Source organism: Schistocerca piceifrons, chromosome 1 (assembly GCF_021461385.2).
Source record: "Schistocerca piceifrons isolate TAMUIC-IGC-003096 chromosome 1, iqSchPice1.1, whole genome shotgun sequence".
NCBI lineage: Eukaryota > Metazoa > Arthropoda > Insecta > Orthoptera > Acrididae > Schistocerca > Schistocerca piceifrons.
Genome location: NC_060138.1, coordinates 1,070,380,066 through 1,070,399,402, shown reverse-complemented (window position 1 = coordinate 1,070,399,402; position 19,337 = coordinate 1,070,380,066). Strand labels below are relative to the sequence as shown.

The following is a 19,337-nucleotide window of genomic DNA, read 5'->3' as shown; positions in this document are numbered from 1 at the left end:
CTGTAACTTTGCGCTTTCCATATTGAACGTGAACAAACAGGATTAAGCTGAAGTCACGAGACGCTTCCAGCTTGTTGCTGGCGGCACGTGCAGTACGGCGTAGGTATCCCTACTACATGGTGACTGCTGCACCACTGTAGCTTAAACCAAGGAGAAGATAATAATTTTGCAGTTGTGGTGTTCATCAGTACGCATAAGACCAGCTCTAAGGAAAATCTGTTTATTGTAGCCTCACTTGTATAAAAATATAATAAGAACAGCACATGGTCCCAGACATTACTGTTTGTACCACATTAAATACGAAACAGTCGCAACAATCGTATCACAAATCTCGTAACCGTTATATTACAGCAAGGAAACGGTTTCGGTAACATACGATTCTAATGTATTATGTTACAAAAACTATTTGTACAGATTCATTGCAGTAGATATTTGGCACTTTGGTATTATTGCTTACAAGTCTTACAATACAAATATGTACATGAATTTCAAAAAAAGCAATACAGAGGTACACTGTAAAGTCTCAGTTATGCAGCTCACGACCAGGGCAGAAACTCAAGTCTGTGTGGGTGTCTGCTTCGTGAAAGCTTCTTCAAGATGGGAACTTATCGAGAGCGATGTCTTGCTTGTTTATTTTTCAGGTACGCTGTCTCCAAGGGTATCACTCCTCCAGAACTATTTTCTCTTGAACGTCTTCCACTTCTTTTGGCTTTACTTCTTCGTCAAATATCTTCAGGTCCTTCACGAAGTACCAGACGCCAACATCAAATATAGTGCCCACGGTCACAAAAGCTGTTAGAAATGAATACTCTCATTAATGCAGTCATAAGAATATTTTTTTCTCAATTGAAGGCATTGAAACACTAACCAGATAAGTAATGTTTACGTTATGTCGACTAAAACACAAAAAACTGTCCACAAGTTGGAAAAAGTTTTTCAGTCGGTCTTGTCTTTACTCAACCTCTATTTAGGCCATCAACACTTCGTAATACCTTATTACATAGATAAGCAATATTTTATTATGATACTTATTAGATTTTTTAAAAAACGGACTTTTCTCCGTCTTGAACCAAACATCTTGTTCTATAGTCTTGATGTCAACTTAATAATCAAATAACTAAGGAAACAACAACTGTTCCCATTCTACAGATTACTGAATATTATGAGTAGTCTGAAAATGACAAAGAAATGGATATCCTAATAAAAGTCACAGCTGTGGAAAGTTGACGTAGTCATTGAACTTCTACTTCCGATGAACTGTGTGTAGAATGTGTAACAGTTCTGTCACAGATCAGCTTATTATAAAATTCAATGTCTGAGGCTGATATATATTTCTTGACAAGCTTCAAGAAATCTGTATATTCCTCATATTTAACTGTCGGAGGCGCTTTATAATGTTTCTCCTTATGAAAAGTCAGTGTAGGTGAGCCTTTCTGGATGTCGATACCAATGATAGAGAAGTTGCGACAGTGATACACTATAGCGATCAAGACGCTTGTGTTCAGTGGAGTATTAAAAGAACCTTTACTCTCAGATGGTAACTTCTCATTATCGGAATTCGTGATGTTAAACCGAATCGACTTTTTTAAATGGGAAGAGAATAATCTTGTGTAATATCAACCACAGTGAACTTACTAGGTTTGGTTCTGACGAATTTTTTCCAGTAACTTGGAAGTACGATCTCTGAAGACTTGAGATGTCACTAGGAAGTGAAAACTCACATTGCTGTAGAGAAGGAGGTATTCAGTACAAAGAAGAGATTATTATGTGGCAAACTAGATAAAAGTGCGAGGAAAAGAGTTAGCAAGTGTTTTGTCTGGAATGTGACACTCTATCGGGTAGGAACGTGGACACATCTGATGAAAGGATGAAGAAAAGCATTGGAGATGTCGATGTGAAAGAAAATGGAGAGGATAAGATGGAGGAAAAGAGTGACTAACGAATGATCCCCCGTGGTACACAAAACAGGTCCGAACGCTGTTGCAGAGGCAACGGAGAAAGCATGCGAAGTTCAGAAGAACGCGAAATCCCGAAGATTGGCTAAAATTTACAGACGCGCGAAATTTGGCACGGACTTCAATGCGAGATGCCTTTAATAGGTTCCACAACGAAACATTGTCTCGGAATTTGGTAGAATGAGTGTTGTAAAGGTTTGGTGAGAGTAAAGACTGTTGCATGTTGTAAGAGAAAGGAAGAAGAACTGGATGGGACCTTCGTTGAGACGGGAATGTTTGCTAACAGACGCTTTGGAAGGTCCAGTTTGTGGAACGAGATTGAGAGGACGGAGATACAAGATGATAGATGACCTCAAGGGAAGCGGAAATTACGCGGACCTGAAGACGATGGGAGAAGGCAGGAGAGCATGGAGAGTTACAAAATCAAAACCACCCTACGACAGAAAACTGATGATGATAGCGATGGTAGGTATAACCGATCATGTTTCCTTCTCTTCTTTTCAACTAACCCAAAGCTTCGTCCACAAGGTAAAAAGTTTTGTCCTGGGACAGGAAATGTATGACTATGTGTACAGATACTGCGCCATGATATGATATTCGTTTCGGGCAGTGAAGTTGTCAACAAATAAAAGCAAATTTTCCACATTTTTGTCAAGTGTGTTATTGATGAAATCGTGAGACAATTTATCGCTTCACTTGACCCTTTTCTCTCACAAGTCTCATCGCACCGGTAGAAGTAACGGCTGCAAACTCTTTACAAGTTGCTATATTACATAAATTCAACAAAAATAAATAAATAAATGTTTTTTGTCTAGGAACCCCATTCTACACACAGAGATGTCACTGAAGGAATAACGTTGTACTCCCTTCGCGTGCCAGAATCTGACTACTGTTTGGGGCAATGGCAAGGCAAATAACGGACATGTCTGGTTGTTGCCCTAAATAGACGATGTCTGTATTCTGAATTGGTCTCATGGACAGGTCTCATTCTCGCGCCATACGATCGAACAATTTTCAGACAATGCAATGGCAGTAAAATCTCATTTGCGGCCAAAGGTTGACGTATCTAGTTATTGTATCAATGCCTTCAATTCTTACAAGCGTTATTCACAACGAATACAAATGCGAGATGAGTTAAACAACACATAATTGAAGCCGCTATTTTTAGGAGCTTCCAGAGTGAGAGGTTAACCTCTTGAACTGACTTCATTGAACTGCTAAAATTTCTACCTGTACTTAACTACTAATCTGAACCAACGTCAAAAAAATGTTGGATACGTATCACTTACATTCTTATTTTCTTCCTCATCCTTATAATAATTTGCTTATAATTATACGCACAGACAGACTGCCACACATGCACACACACACACACACACACACACACACACACACACACAAACAAATGGATGCACAATACATCAGCACACGAACGACTTCGGCTACAGGAAAAAGAGAAGAAGTCTGCATTTTCACCTGTACGGCACGTCGTACCACAGTGAATTTTGTGTTACAAATTCATAGACCCAATATCAGAGAAAATCTGATTTAAATTCGAGTTAAAGCTACATTCGAACCCCCTTTAACTCGGACCATCATTTCTTGGGAAACTTACCGGCGGATGTGAGGTTGAGCATATAACGCAGGGATTCGCCATTGTACAACCAGCAGTTGCCCGTTCCGGCGCATGTCTTGCCCCATACCAGACACGTGGAATCTGTAACAGTATGCGTTCATTCTGCAGTTAACAGTCACAATGTTCAGTCTTAACTGCGGTTGAGTGTAAGTTTACTTCCACAGCTTTAATTCATTCTGATTGTATTGTCCTCATTAACTTATGTTACATTCACTAATCGACGCATTGATGAGAAGTCAGCTATTATAACTGTAACTGAAAAGTAAGTACACAGGGTGTTCAATAATTCGATGCCCACACTTGCATATATGATGACGAAAACAACAAATATACCTTGTTAAGCAACTAGGTGTTATAAACTCATACTGACTGAGTGCTAAACATATGTAGGACATCTGTGGCAAGTAAATTTTTTAAATATATGTTATCCAAAGTAGATCTAAGATACATCGTGCTGTATAGTCTCAATGTCGCTTTGAGTCAGTAAACAGCACGTAACACTGTTGTGCGTACGCTACATAAAGTAAGTAAACCGATGAGCTCAAACCCGTTTAATAATGTACTGGTCCACTTTTGAAAACCCAGTACAGCAGTGATTCTGCTTGGCATGGATTCTACAAGTCCTTGATAGATTTCCTGAATTATGTGGCACCAGATGTCTAATCACAAGTCGCTAAATTCCTGTAAATTCCGGGACGGTGGTTTGTGAACACGCAGTTCATATGTGCTCCATTGGGTACAGATCAGGGGAATCTGCTGACTAAAACATCAGTGTGAGTTCACTATCATGCTACTCAAACCACTGCACCACGATTTTGGCCTTGTTTCGTTAAGAGTTATCCTGCTGGAAATGTCATCGGCATCAGAGAAGACTTCAACAACAAAGGGATGCAGGTGGTCACTGCTGTCTTGGTGTCTCCGAGTGCTACCATAGAGACCCAACTCAGTGTACCCCAAGTAGCGGCACCACCGTTTAAGATAGGAAAGTTAGATTCAGTGCAATATTTCTGAGTGCACAAGTTACAGCCAGGTGCGGGCCTGTTGACAGTAAGTTACGGTGACCAGCGGTTGCGAAGTAGAATGGAGGCCACAGGGGCCGTTGAGCCACTGAAAAGAGGAAACGTAGCAGTTTGCATGGCGCAAGTTACAGGCAGAAGGGGCCCTCTGGTGCAACCTAGGTGTTATGACTACGTAACTCGGAATGGTGCGTTAGCAAAATAGAGGTGCACAGCCACATATAAATAGGCTCTAACGAAGAGGATTCAAGTGTGGCAGGTCTCTTGGATGGTGGAGCGTGTCACACCACCGGCTACACGCAGCAGCAGATGGGGCGCCAGCGTTCCAGTTCATGGCGGGTCACTGGTTCGACCCTCTGCTCTCACCACCCTGCTTCTGTCGTGCGGTGCACTTTTAAAGCAGCCATTCGCCTGGATGAAGGCATGTAAGGACTCAGCCATCGACCTGGTGTAACAAGAAATGCGATTCATTCGACAGACGATACGTTTTATTGATCCCAGGTGAAAACTCACTGACGCAGTGTCCACTGCAATCGTAAATGACGGTGTCGCTGGATCAACACAAGAACACCTAGGTGTCATGTGATGTGGAGCTCCATCTTCAACAATGGCCTTTGAAGGGTGTGCTCTGGAACACTTGTGCCTGCACCAGCATTGTACTCTGTCATCAGACCTGCCACAGATCGCTCTCTAAGTGTTCAATTGTGTGTGAATTCCTAAGGGACGAAATTGCTTTGGTCACCGGTCCCTAGACTTACACACTACTTAAACTAACCTATGCTAAGAACAACATACACCCATGCCCGAGGGAGGACTCGAACCTTCGGCAGGTGGGGCTGTGCAGTCAGTGACATGACGCCACAAACCGCTAGGTCACGCCGGGCGGCGATCGCTATCTACCCTGGATTATATAGTGTGCGATGGAGGGGGGGGGGGGGGGGGGTGTTCCTCCGACCTCTACGTTTTGTGATGTGACATGGTCGTTATGGTCTACTCGTTATTTCATCATCCTTCAACTACTTTCCACATGTGCTCACGACAGTAGTACACCAACAGGCCATCAGCTTCACCTCGGCAGTGGATCTCTTTTTAATCTGCATCACAACAAGGATGTGCCCTTTGTCAAAACTGCTTATATCAGTGTGTTTCCGCATTTGCGGTCCGTATCTTCGCTGTAATGACTTCCCATTCGTTCTCTCCCGCTAACATTGTTTCCTTGCTGCGTCACGTGCGCGAAACACCATCAGGAGGCATTCATCCTCGCGGTGGGCAGTGGTCATGGTGTTTTGACCCATCAGTGTAAAGTGGAGGTCTGCACATGGTCCTCAAGATTGACAGTCCCCATTGCACTGGATTTCTTTCGCTAGTGTTACATAAAAACTGAAGTGTGTTCTACCTCTATGGGCCCAGAAGGAAAATAAATTGCAAGAAGTGTTGCAGCAGCCACAGATATAAAGAACATGTCACTCATTTTCCACCAAACACGGGGTGCCCTGTTACGTCGGTATCGCCTTTGTGCTGAAGTAGTTGTGCTCATTTTGAACAGTTACTGAAACACTGATCACAAGAATATAGTCTTCTGGGACGCATAATGGACTCGGGAAAGTGGCTGATCAGACAGTATATAGAACAAAAGCCAAACAACAGCCGCATTTCAATGTTTTTATTTATTCTTCTTTAAGCTACCGGTTTCAGCATTACACTAGCGCATGTGGATGGCATCAGTGAAGTGCCGAAGCTGATAACTTAAAGAAAAGTAATCTATAACTGCTTGACATATGGCTACTGTCTGTTGTTAGTGTATATACAAGAATAAAGGTCTGAAACAAATTATGTTGTTTTATTCTCCATCACATCCAATGCTCCTCATTCAATAGGTATTTCCAACACCCAGTTGCTTATCGAAATATATTTGACGTCGTCTCTCTTATCACATCTCCCATTTTGGCTACACAGTTTTTGAACACTCTTTACAAAGAATGAATTTCGTTCTGCAGTGGAGTGCAGCTGATCTGAAACTTGTTGGCAGATTAAAACTATGTGCCGGATAGGGATTCGAACCCGGGACATCGCCTTTTGTGTCGAAGTGCTCTGTCGACAGGGCATTCAGAGCACGACCCACGACCCTCGCTCACATCTTCTGGCCCTCCATTATTTCATCTTTTACAATACAAACTTCACAGAAGTTCTCCTGCATACTTTGCGGGTCTAGCAATCCTGAAATGAACGGGATTAACGGTCCCAATTTTAAGCTCATATCCGGAACACAGTTCTAATCTGCCAGGAAATTTCTTCCTGTATACAGTCGAAGAGGGAACAGCGAGTTTTTTTTGTTACCTGCCATAATCACGTCGGATACCATTTCACATTGATCACCCGAGTAGAAAAGACTGTTCTCCCAATACACTACACTTTTATATCGTATGTACGCGGTATTAACGCCATCTGTATGTGTGCATATCGCTATCCCATTACTCCGGTTATCTCAGTGTAAGAAACGTATTCGCTGAATTCACTGGACTCAGTAATTGCAGTAAAATATACTTTGAAAGCTGTGGACCAATTTCAGTATTAATATTTACCACTGTACCACTGGCATTCCTTCATTCGCGATGTCTCCTCCTCCATACCCCCCCGCCCCCGTCCACGTGCGCAGATTATGATTATAGTTGTTTAAGGAGCACTACTGTAAAGTCCAATTGGCGTCGTGACCCCTAATGCTACCATGTATCAGCTCAATCGAGCACATCTACGATGTCATTAGGCGCAAATTAGCAGCTCAAAGAGGGTCACCTTGTTGCCTCTAAAGCAATCATGTTACATGTGATTAACATTATGTTGTCTGCTATCGGTCACGGTCACTTACCATTTGTTTGTCAGATCCACGCCGCGCTGAAATTGTTTGTATGTTTTAGAGACCATCATGCAAGTAGCTGCGTTCTCATGATGTTTCTTGTAGTCCTGTGTATTTGTTTTGTGGATGGTTTCAATCATTTGGTATTTTATGCTGCAGCTCTGCTAACTTTATGAACTTATTTTAGTGGCGTATTTTGTTTTTGTTTTTTCTTGTGCCTTGGTGTGTTATTTTAGTATAGGTTAATATTATTAGCAGACACGAAAACGTTATAATATTTGTGCATCTTCATGTTTTCGCGTCGCAATGACTGCTCCATTAAATGCCGGGTGTGCAGCTGTATAAATTCCATTTCTTCTTCTGATATTTCAGCGCCTATCTTTCAGCCAGCTTCAGAGTGGCCGAATGGTTCAATCATCTCAAGAGTGAGCAGAATGACGGCTCACTCTGAAGATGACAGAATGATACGCAGTCGAAATATCAGAAGAAGAAATGGAATATATGCCGCTGCACGCCCGAAATGTAATGGAGCATTATAATATTTGAGCAATTATGACGAGAACAACTAAAAGTAAGTTGAACATCTTGCTTAGGCAATGGTCAACAGCATGAACAAATTTTACAAAATGCGTAACACTGTGCTGTCTGTAATAATATTATTTCATTTTGCTATCGGTTTCGTTTCTGAACCATCATAAACGGCAGCTGCACAACATACAAAAGTGGACAATGTGACAATGCCAAACGAAATAAGAAACACAGAAGAAGTGTACAATCGATCAAAATACTCTATAAAATTATCACAGACTTATCAAGTGTCATACATGTTTTAAAAAAAGTTATCACAGGAAACCATAATTGCCAAGATAATATAAAATCAAAAATTATAACAAGATAAAATTATTATTGCACATTGACACGAGGACAGAAAGCGATGTAAAACAACTTAGAGGTCAAAGATGACAATCTTGACAGAATCCAAAGAGGTTGCCGTTAAATAATTATGTGATAATCAAATTCAGAACTGAAGTATTAACAGCTCTATACCTGATTAACATTACGTAAACACACCAGTAAAATAAAATATAAAGTAGCAAACAGCCAAGATTTATGAAATATTTTATATGCTTACATTTATCAGTATTCTTTGTTACTTTATATTTTGTTTTATCAGTGTTTTTGTGTAATGTCAGTCAAGTGTATAATTACTTGTTTTGTAAATAAAACCGCCTTTTCTTGCTGCAACTTAATTTATTTTTCCCAGACGCGTTTCGCCTTTTTCTTGCTCTAAGGCATCTTCAGTGGGATCTATAACGATACAGTTTTCTTATTTTCAGATTATCAAACAATTCACGTCGCATTTTTTATGTAATTAAGTAATTACTTACAGTTTGCTGTGAACTGCATTTCCTTTCATCTGGTCTGGAGGTCGCACTACCACTTCATTTTCGACAGATAAACACAATTTTGTATTCCGAACTTTGTCACAGTGTTCACCATGTCCCTCATTCTTTTTTTGGTGTACAATTATTCTTTTGCGATTATATATAGCTATTTGTTCGAACACTGTGCTTTTAACGACATAACTATTGTAACTCCATTGTTAACGTTGTTAAAAGCACAGTGTTCGAACAAATAGCTATATATAATGGCAAAAGAATAATTGTACACCAAAAAAAAGGAAGGAGAAACATGGTGAACAGTGTGAAAAAGTTCGGAATACAAAACTGTGCTTACGTTTCGAAAATAAAGTGATAGTGCAACCTCCAGACCAAATGAGAGGAAATGCAGAGGACGGCAAACTCTAAGTAATTACTTAATTACACAAAAAAGCGACGTGAACTGTTAAATAATATAAAAATTACAGAACTGTATCGTTATAGGTTCCAATGGAGATGCCTTAGAGAAGGAAAAGGCGAAACGCGTCTGGGAAAAATAAATTAAGGTGCAGCAAGAAAAAGAGGCTAAACTAAAAAACAAGTATTTCTGTGTTTGCTAAGGAGGATGGTCACGGAAACAAACTTGTTAAGTGTAGAATTATTAATACCTGATTATCACACGATTTGATTATCACACGATTATTTAATAGCAGCTTCTTTGGACCCGGTCAAGATTTCATCTTTATCCTCGAAGTTCTTGGACTTGTATTGCTGTATATCACTTACTGTCCTCGTCTCAATGTGCCATAATATTTTTATCTTGTTACAATTTTTGATTTTGTATTATTGGCAATTATGGTTTCCTGTAATAACTTATTTTTATAGCATGTATGACATGAGAGTATTTTGATCTATTAACACTTTTTCTGTTTTTCTTATTTCGTTTGGCATTGCCACATTATCCATTTTTGTATGTTGCATAGCTGCCGTTTATAATGGTTCAGAACCGAAACCGGTAGAAAAATAAAATAAAATTATTACTAACAGCACAGTGTTATGCGCTTTGTAAAAGAGAAGAAAGTTGTTTACAAAGCATCCGCTGGACAATTTCAAAATCTTGTGACTTAAAATCGGCAGTTAGCGAGCCATCATATGTGTGCCACTTACCTAGGAGGTAGCCGAAGAATATGGGCGCTGGTACGAATGCTAGAAGGCTCATCAAGGTGAGACCGAACCCCATCGCAACTGGTTTGTCCTTCTCGTCCACGCATCTGAAAGAAGTCATGTTGTCAGACAGATATAAAAGTTCCGTTAGACTATAATTATGATCTTGGAAGGAGTACTAGTGCATCACATAACTACTGTAGCGAATGAAGTTCTAGTTTGTACTGATGAAATGAGAAATAATCAGTACTCTCGAGCTCGTCCATTATATTTTTTCCAATAACAGGATAGGACAAGAATGGTAGCTGTGTCTTCCCGCACTACTGGTTCTGTAAAAAATATGTTTTCGAAATGTTTATCAGAAAAAAGTTCATCTTCTGTGTACGTCATTAATATTTTATATAAGTTTGCGAGACTATCCTTGCTCGGGTCTACTATTCTTTAGGTAGTTTCAACAAGGAAGAATACGTAACTTAGGGAAAACGAAATATGTTCTATGCGTAATGTATTCTGATATACTCTGAAGACTACAAAATGAAATAACATTTTTTCCAAAAAACAGTACTACAGATTATGCTTTGCACAAGGGTTGCTATTATCTGTGTAGCGAAACCGAATTAGTTGGTTGAATTTGTTTCCTGATAAACTGGATGAGAGTTACTGTACTGTAGTGCCATCTGATAAAACTTTCTTGTCTGTTCCATTAGTATTGCAAAGGACGCAGCCATTATGATAGGTATTATACAAGTAGTCAACTGATTTGGTACTCTCGTCTTTCCTATATTGATTTTGTAAGCAATTGCAGTATCTGAGCGCCACATCACTTTCGAAGTGAAATAACGCTTGTTCGTTTTACTATTTCGTTTTATTGTACGAACTTTCATAAATTAATTAGTCACAGAATTTTTTATAGTGTGCCGCTACAGTTACTTGCAAACATATAGTACAGGTTAGTGAATAGTAATTTCTCTTTCGTAATATTTCAGAGCTCATTCGACAATACTTGCAGACAATACAGAGTCAAGGCCAGACACCCATCTCTTTAGCTCACAGAATATAGACTCAATGTCAACCATATGTCTGTTATTGGCTCGTAGCCAGCCAGCCCTGGAGATGACTCATGTGACCATATGCGCCTGACGTGCAGCTCATGATGCTTGCGGCTGAGAAATGAATGGTGGGAAGCGGGTAATATGGATGAAATCAATGCAAGCAGCCTGGTTTAAAATAAATCGACCGAATACTTGCACGTTGCCGGTATCAACGTTTACTACGCTGGGAACTAATCGACAGTCTAAAGTACTTGTATATAGCAAATTAAAATTCCTTTCTCGATTCCCTCGTACATAAACAAATTACATAATACAATATTTATTAATATTAAGTCGCTGCATTGTATTATATTTAAATAAGATGTACAACACTGACTGCTTTCCACATCGCAGTGATTCCTCTCAGCGGGATTCTAGGATCAAAAGACCTTGTTTAATGCGTTATGTACTGATTTTATTCAAAGTGCAGCAGGCTGATGATAAAGACAGCAAGCCGTACGTGCCCTCATCGCATTTCCTTGTTAGAGGACACCACATCATATTCATCACCACATCATATTCATCCTGTCTATACTGCCTGTAAGCCTGCGAACATTAAATACACGCGTAAATGTGACCAAGTCATGCAGGAGGCAGGCGACGATATTTATAATAATCAGTGGTTCTGTGTTGAGACTGACAGGGTATATCAGACAACGAAATGACTTTATTGCTCATATGACGTGTTTCGGAATTTATACAAGGTGGTCAGAAAATGTCTGAAACCCTGTAGCAGGGCAGGTTGAACTGAGACATAAACGTTAAGAAAAAATTTGATATGTTGGGCCGTTTCCGTGTTATTTAGCATTGAAATTAGTCAACCGGGACGTCGCACTCTCGCATTCAGACGGTGTAGGCCGGCGAGTGCTTTGTTTGGGTAGCTAAAACTTGAATTTGCGGGCGCAACGACCTGATTGGCTAACTTCAGTGCTAAATAATATCGAAAACGGCGCAACGCTTGGAATTTTTTTCTTAACATCTATGTCCCAGTACACTCTCCAAGATCCCTACAAGCGTTTGAGACATTTTCTGATACCCTGTATACCATCAAATATCAACACAATATCAGATAAAAACTATTTTATAAAATCATCTAGCACAAACTGTGCTACACCTACCCAGGAACCATTTCCGCACATAGATATGACGTTTCAAGCTGTACGTGAAACGAACATTCGCAGACTATAGACACATTTCTACAGACAGCGGACCAGTACAAAATGTACAGTGGCACTAAGGCGCATCAACTTATGTACTCGTACATTTATTATATCGTGTGCCTGATGGCTGTGAAGAGACTTCACAGTCATAAAGTGTTACTCAAAATATTTGTCTAAATTCGGGAGTATTATGTGGTGCTACACATCGTCAAAAGCTACAATTACAACTGTGCGGTATGTCAAACGACATAAAATGAAATATAAAATGGCACTGCAAATATATGTCACAAATTTAAATACAGGCAGTAAGGGAATTGGAACACAATATTTTCGTTAAATTTGGGATAGTCCATATGTCAGACACAAATCCGGCACCAGAAAGTACCCAATATGTTGTTTAGTTTACAAAATAGAAGAACAATTTTCTGCTAGTGGCACAACAAGTTTTTTATGAAACATAAGAAATATTTTAGTACAACCAAATTCAGTCGTGGGGGATCACGCATCATGTCCATATAAAAGTAATAAATATTACTTGATTCCATGCACTGTCAAACGTTGAAATGGGAGCGCCTTGTGAGGCTTAACAAAAACTGTTAACTAAAACCATAAAATACATAGTGTAAGCGTACACCCCAAACCATAAAACATAAAACACAGACAGTAGAAATTGGAGGGAGCTGGAGGGGGATGAAGAGAAGGGCAGAAGAGGTGCACTACCCGAAAATTATACGGAACAGGAGCTTTCAGTGATGATGAGCCACAGTCATGCTATTGTATAATTTTTTGTTCTTATTTTATTTTGTTTCATTGTATTTTGGAATATTTTAACAGCTGTGACAGGTTAATGATCCAAGAACTTTTACTATTGTACTTGATAATGGCATAAAAGCCGACATATAGGCAGTACAGAATATAAATACATTAGGCAGACTGGGCGTGATTTTTAACCTTATTCAGAGAACTCTGTAACAAAAACACTACTGCTATGGGTTGTCACTTCAGTAATAAGAGCATCGTTCCGAGATGACTGAAAAATCTCTAACGAAGTTACTCACCGAGACAGAAGCGTTAGACTTTGACATTTTGGGAGAAACTGAAATTTATAAGTATTTTAATACTAAGTAACATGGAATCTCGAATGAACAGAACCGCTCGCAGGGGACTTGGTTTTTCGATATTTTCCAGGATTTGTTTTTGGCGTGGCTGTGTGGTGCCAATGTTTGGTTCCAATTAAGCTCCTGTTTCCGATTAATATTTATATATTGCATCTCCCCTGTCGCCCTTATCCCTCTAATTTCTACTGTCTGTGTTTTTTTTATTAACTGTTTAGGATTTACGATTACACTGCATATTTTATACTTTTAGTTTACAACTTTTGTAGCGTGTCATGAGACGTTACGATTTTAAAGCTTGACGGTGCATGGCACCAAGCAACGTTTCTTAGCTTTATGTGGATATAATGTTCAATTTTTGTCCATACTAAAATAATATTTCCTATGTTTTATAAAGTATTGGTTTCATCCTGAGAGACGTCTGACGCACAAACAGAGAAGGAGAGTGTGTGATCTAGGTTATACTTCAGTCGTATTATTCGCTGCACTTGTGGTAGTCAGATATACACTATCTGATCAAAAATATACGGACACAGCTACGTAATACGGAATGTCACGAGAGGTTAGCCTGCCAGGATAAAAGGAGGCGGGAAGTATTGGGCACCAAGTAGAGAAGAAGTAACAAGACAATAGGTCGGCAACGAGAGCTCAGCGACTTCGAACGTGAACTAGTCATTGGATGTCACCTAACAAATCCACAAGGGACACTTCAACACTTATAAAGCCGCCAAAGCCGACTGTCGGTGGCGTGAGTGTGAAGTGGAAACTCGAAGGAAGAGCCATAACTAAACCGAGATCCCGTAGACATCGTGTACTGGTGGACACGGACTGTGGACCAGAACAGAAGGTTGCTGTAAAAATTCACAATAAATCGGCAAAACGAATCCCTCGGAAATTCCAAAGTTCTGCCAGCAGTCCAGATAGCACAATGGCTATGCATCAGGAACCCAATAAATAAATAAATAAATGGGATACAGTGATCGAGCAGCTCCATGTAAACCACACATTCTTGTAATCAGTGCTAAGTGATGCGGATGTCTGGAAACGAGAGATCTCTGAGATGAATCACCCTGTACCCTGTGGCAGTCTGAAGGAAGGGATTGGGTTTAGCGAATTCCTAGAAAACGTTACCGGCTGTCATGTGTAACACGTTCAGCGAAGTACCGGCGCTTGATTGGCCCATTCTGGAGTACTGTTCTCGAGGAGGGGATTGTTACCAAGTAGGACTGTTATAAGAGATACAGCAGATCCAACAAAGAGTGGCGTATGTCGTCTGAAATAGTTTTGGCGGTGGGGGAGCGTTAACGGATGCTCAACATTATCAGGCGTTACAAGAGAGGCGTTGTGCATCACGGGGATGTCTACTACAGAAATTTCAAGAGAGCACTTTTCGAGAAAAGTCGGACAACATATTACTTCGTCGCACATACATCTCTGGTAATGAGCACGGAGAGAAAATTCGAGAAATTAGAGCCAATATATAGGCCTACCGACAGTCATTCTTCATACGCGCCATTCAGGAGTGGACCAGGGTAGGAGGGATCAATTAGTGGTACTAGAAGTACCCCTCGTCACACACCATTAGGTGGCTTCCGGGGTACTGATACAGATGTGTAGATGTACAGAGGAAGTAGTGTTACAGTATGGAGCGTGGGGTAGTCCCCTTACTGCCCTTAAGAAAAGGTTAACTGCAGAAGGATATCAACACAACATTGCAGACTGTGTACCGTTGACGAACAGCTAAGAGACTATGGCTGTATCAGCATTGCACTGCACTCTACTCTAAAGCACCTGTGAGGTAATGATTTGTGGATAACAACAGACCTGAAATGAATTGGCCTGAATCCAATAGAAGAGATTTGAGATGAGTTAGAACGTCGACTTTGCTCCAGACCCCAGCGACTAACATCACTACCTACCCTGGATTCGGCTCCGGAGGGTGAATGGGCTGCCATTCCTCCACATTCAGCCACCTCACTGAAAGTGTCCACAGCCGAGTTTAAGCCACATAATGTTCACTAGCAGGTGGTCGGATACATTTGACCAGATTGTGGATACATGTAGTTGTAACAACGTGCCATCAATGGATCAGGACCGAATATTAAACTTCCGGGGTCACTCAGTCTCCAGCAGATATTTCAGAGCAGCGATCGTTGTCAAGAGGAAGAATGAGCCATGATGTGTGTCTACAGCTACTAACCGTCAACTACAATATCTCTCCTCTTGATTAGCACCAAGACAATGAAGTGTACTACGTGAAGACATCTGATGTTTCGATATTTCTCAGGCGATACAAACAAGAGCTGCAGAATTCCTTTACAATAAAGACAGGCGATATCAAGTTTTACCGTCAGGTGGGATCTCTTGCAATCTGTAGAGCGCTCTGAGGATGTCGCTATGGAAGTTGCGGTAAGAGAAGTGGTTGACTCACCTGACAGAGACGAGGAAGTTGGAAGCCCGGCCGGTGGAGCCGACGAACTTGAGCAAGCAGACGATGGCCAGGAAGGTGATGAAGGGCCGCATGCAGTCGACGGGGCAAGACCCCGCCAGCACCTCGCCGCCGCCTTCGCTGACCCAAGAGCCGTTCACGTTGCCCCGCGGCACGCACGAGCACTCGCTGTACACCTGCAACAACAACCAGAAAACTCAGAACATTAGTCTCTCGACTGTAATTAACGCGGGTGTTGTGTGATGTCCTTAGGTTAGTTAGGTTTAAGTAGTTCTAAGTTCTAGGGGACTGATGACCACAGATGTTAAGTCCAATAGTGCTCAGAGCCATTTGAACCATTTTGTAATTAACGGCACTGACGTCTACGTAGCGAATTAAAAATGTTTCATCATTGCTTCTACCTGCTTGTAGTACTATGGCGTGGGTTGGTTGCGGTTAGGATATACCTTTGGCTGTGATTAAAAAGGAGGGCAGAAGAGCTCAAGACACATTTACTCCTTATGCAACATGTCTTTACAGATCATATCGTTGATTTATCCTTTGGCTATCGTGGACGCTTGTGCTGGTTTTCGGTATCTGCGGGGAGGAAGCCTTGTCCAGACCCTCGAGATGATGGGTCAGGCTATCTACAGTCCTTCTAAATGGGTTGTGGTCGGAGTCTAGTAGACTGACTTACGGGCTTGTGACATTCCATGACGGCCAGCACTGTTCAGCACGTCCTGGAAAGAAACATATGAAAAGCACTGGTAGTGAGCAACGTCTTCTGGAGATGTTCTGTTTTCAGGAAGAAGGAAAGGGCCAACGAAGGTGCCTACAGTCTGCCCTGTAGACTGACTGGCTGAAAGTTGTAGATATTAAAACAGTTTCGTGGATTGCTTTTTGATCTCGAAGTAGAAAGTTGGCTGACTGCTTCTGGGCATGAGGACCAATACGTGGGATCGTTGAGTGTATCTACTTGCTGAACCTCGCTACGTGACACTGATTTATTTAGAGTGTGCTGGGCGCATTTGCTATGAAGAAAGCTTTGCGTTTTTCTCACTGGTAAGGTGTTCTCCCAGTGTGGTCTCTGGGTCCGCTTTTTCGGTAAGAGGCAGTCAGTGAATCTCACTAGGAAGGTCGAACGTCCCGTGGGAGCTGGGCAGTTTTCGCGGAATTGAGGCTGTGGCCCGCTTCATGCTTTTTTCGGGAGAGCTGGCGCCTCGCGTAGCCCTGAACAGAAGGCGCCACGTCATCGTTGCCATCTTCAGAGAATTGTTCCGCATGATAATTTTGCCCATTCCGTTTGTACATCAAAGGACGAGACACTGAGACGTCACATCACCAGTGTGGAAATGTCCGTTGCTTTCGCTCCAAATTTGGTGTACCTAAGCGACTTCAGTTGCCTCACCATTGCGCTTGGTGTGAGGAAGATGGCCATTCGATATGACACTGCTCCATACCATTATCAATGTTTTATTTGTTAAAGTGCATATGTATAGCAAGAGTGGGAAGTTTCTACAGCATTCCCATGTTTTTCTTTTTTACATGAAATAAGTGAAATTCTCGTCCTGCTCATTAGTGGAAGCATAGAGTCGTCCCCTCCATATATAGATTCTTTTTAAAGTAGAGACTTGTGGAGGAAGATCTACCTTTCGTGATAACTTGATCGCCGCCTCCCTCGATGGTCATTCGGCTCCTGGCCACTGTTCGGTGCCGATGGGCTCACAGTTTGCTGATTTTGGTGAAATGAAATTGTTGTAACTGCTGTAGCATGATCTCTATTCTGAGCCGCTCGCTACTTGTTTACTTTGCTATGCAACTTGTACTGCTTAATTTGGTTATAGTTTGTGGAGTGTTGTATTGTTATTTTGCCAATTGTACAGATAAACAAGTCCTGTTTCGCTTTCTCCAAACAATCTTCCATACTTTTTGGCACCACCGTACAGTGTAAGTGTCATTTTATAATCAGATTTCAGTTTTAGAAAACTACGTTCTCCAGTAGTTTTTATTGTGATTTCTGTCAGTCATTAGAGCAAATAAATCTGACTTAGATGTCAAGATCCCTTAGACTGTCCTACAGCTTTTTCATGGTTAAGCTCTCCACCGTCCGAACAGGTCTCAGAAGGTCCAAGGGTATCGATCGATCGCCGTGTCGTCCTCAAACGGTAACGTCATTATATGCGGGGATGGAGGGACATGTGGTCAGCACTCTGCTCTCCTGGTCATTGTCAGTTTTCGTGACTGAAGCCGCTACTTTTCATTCATGTAGCTCCTCAGTTGGCCCCACAAGGGCTGAGTGCACCCTTCTTGCCAACAGACCCGGATGGTCACACATCCAAATGTTAGCCAAACCCGACAGTGCTTAACTTCGGTCTTCAGACGGCGATTGATGCCACCACTGCGGCAAGGCCGTTAACTTTCCACGGTTAGACAACCCACTAATAATAAATATAACCTGGTGCAAACCTCAGCTCGTTGTTCTCACTGTGACGGCGTTTTCGTAGCGCAAAGTGGCCAAATGAACGATCAGTTATATTAAGAATTTGGAGAAAAGAACTAGCATTGCACTCGTTCGTCTTTTTGTATGACCAAATATTTCCTTTATAACGACCATTGAAATTACACTCCTCGATTCTAATGCAGAACTGGGATGCTACTATCAACATAAATAAGTTACTACATTATGAAGTGATATATGAGAAACGAGACTGGCCACGTTACTGACGAATTATTTGTCAGAGCATAGGACTATTAGTGTACTACTACTTTTCGTCCTTGACTTTGCTCTTGCGCTACAACAAAATACATTCTGTTTGATAGCTTCAGCCGCAGTGGATCAGCAGTTTGCTATAGACATATTCTAGACCTTCATCGGACGGCAAAACCTCCAGCACAGCCTGGCGTAAAACCATATCCGTGAACGTACTGACCATGAAAGGAATGAATGTCAAATTTGCGGACTCAAATGGGTCCAATTCTGAAAGTGACCACAACCTAATGAACGTATTTGGTAAGAAAATTTTGTAGCACAAGCCTGTCTTACTTCGTGTCAGACGTCGTACACCTTTTTCAGAGGAGCGCAAGAGAACATTTATAGTAAATTCCTAGTCCATTCCTAATGCGTACATCGAGCCATTTTGAACTTGACGTAGTTTATGGACAGTGTTGAAGTCCAGAAACTGACACACACTAACGAAACAAATAATTATTTTGTAATGGAAGCAATCGTTTATTTTTTTCAGAGCTTATGTTTACAGTTAAAAGTTCCTAAACGAACAAATTAGGACGCAGTTGTTGTTGAAAAAGTTTACACAGAAACTAGACATTGACCTTATTCTTAAATAAGTCACTGCACCGATTTTATTGTCTATTACGTTATAATCTTTCATTTATTCGTTCCACATTCCTGGAGTAGCAGATCCATTCCACTGTCTTAAGTACATATACTCACGATATTTTCAAAACCTGTTGCAGCTCTTTTTAAGGCTCGGATCACCCTGAGACGACATGATATGCAGCACGACATCTTGAAAAAGAGG

The 19,337-nt window shown here is 41.2% G+C and overlaps 1 protein-coding gene across 5 annotated transcripts in view; it reads right to left on the bottom strand.

The window, feature by feature from the left end:
* Positions 1-204: 204 nt before the first annotated feature.
* The window catches only part of LOC124759419 (solute carrier organic anion transporter family member 74D-like), a 225,265-nt gene continuing 206,132 nt past the window's right edge, over positions 205-19,337 (bottom strand). For all 5 annotated transcript variants that reach the window (XM_047249096.1, XM_047249093.1, XM_047249092.1 and 2 more), the window contains 4 exons: positions 15,802-15,995; positions 10,008-10,111; positions 3,571-3,672; positions 205-792 (listed from right to left, as the gene is read on the bottom strand). In XM_047249096.1, coding sequence (XP_047105052.1) covers positions 662-792; positions 3,571-3,672; positions 10,008-10,111; positions 15,802-15,995 — 531 coding nt within the window. In that variant the 3' untranslated portion in view covers positions 205-661. The remainder of the gene's footprint in view (positions 793-3,570; positions 3,673-10,007; positions 10,112-15,801; positions 15,996-19,337) is intronic.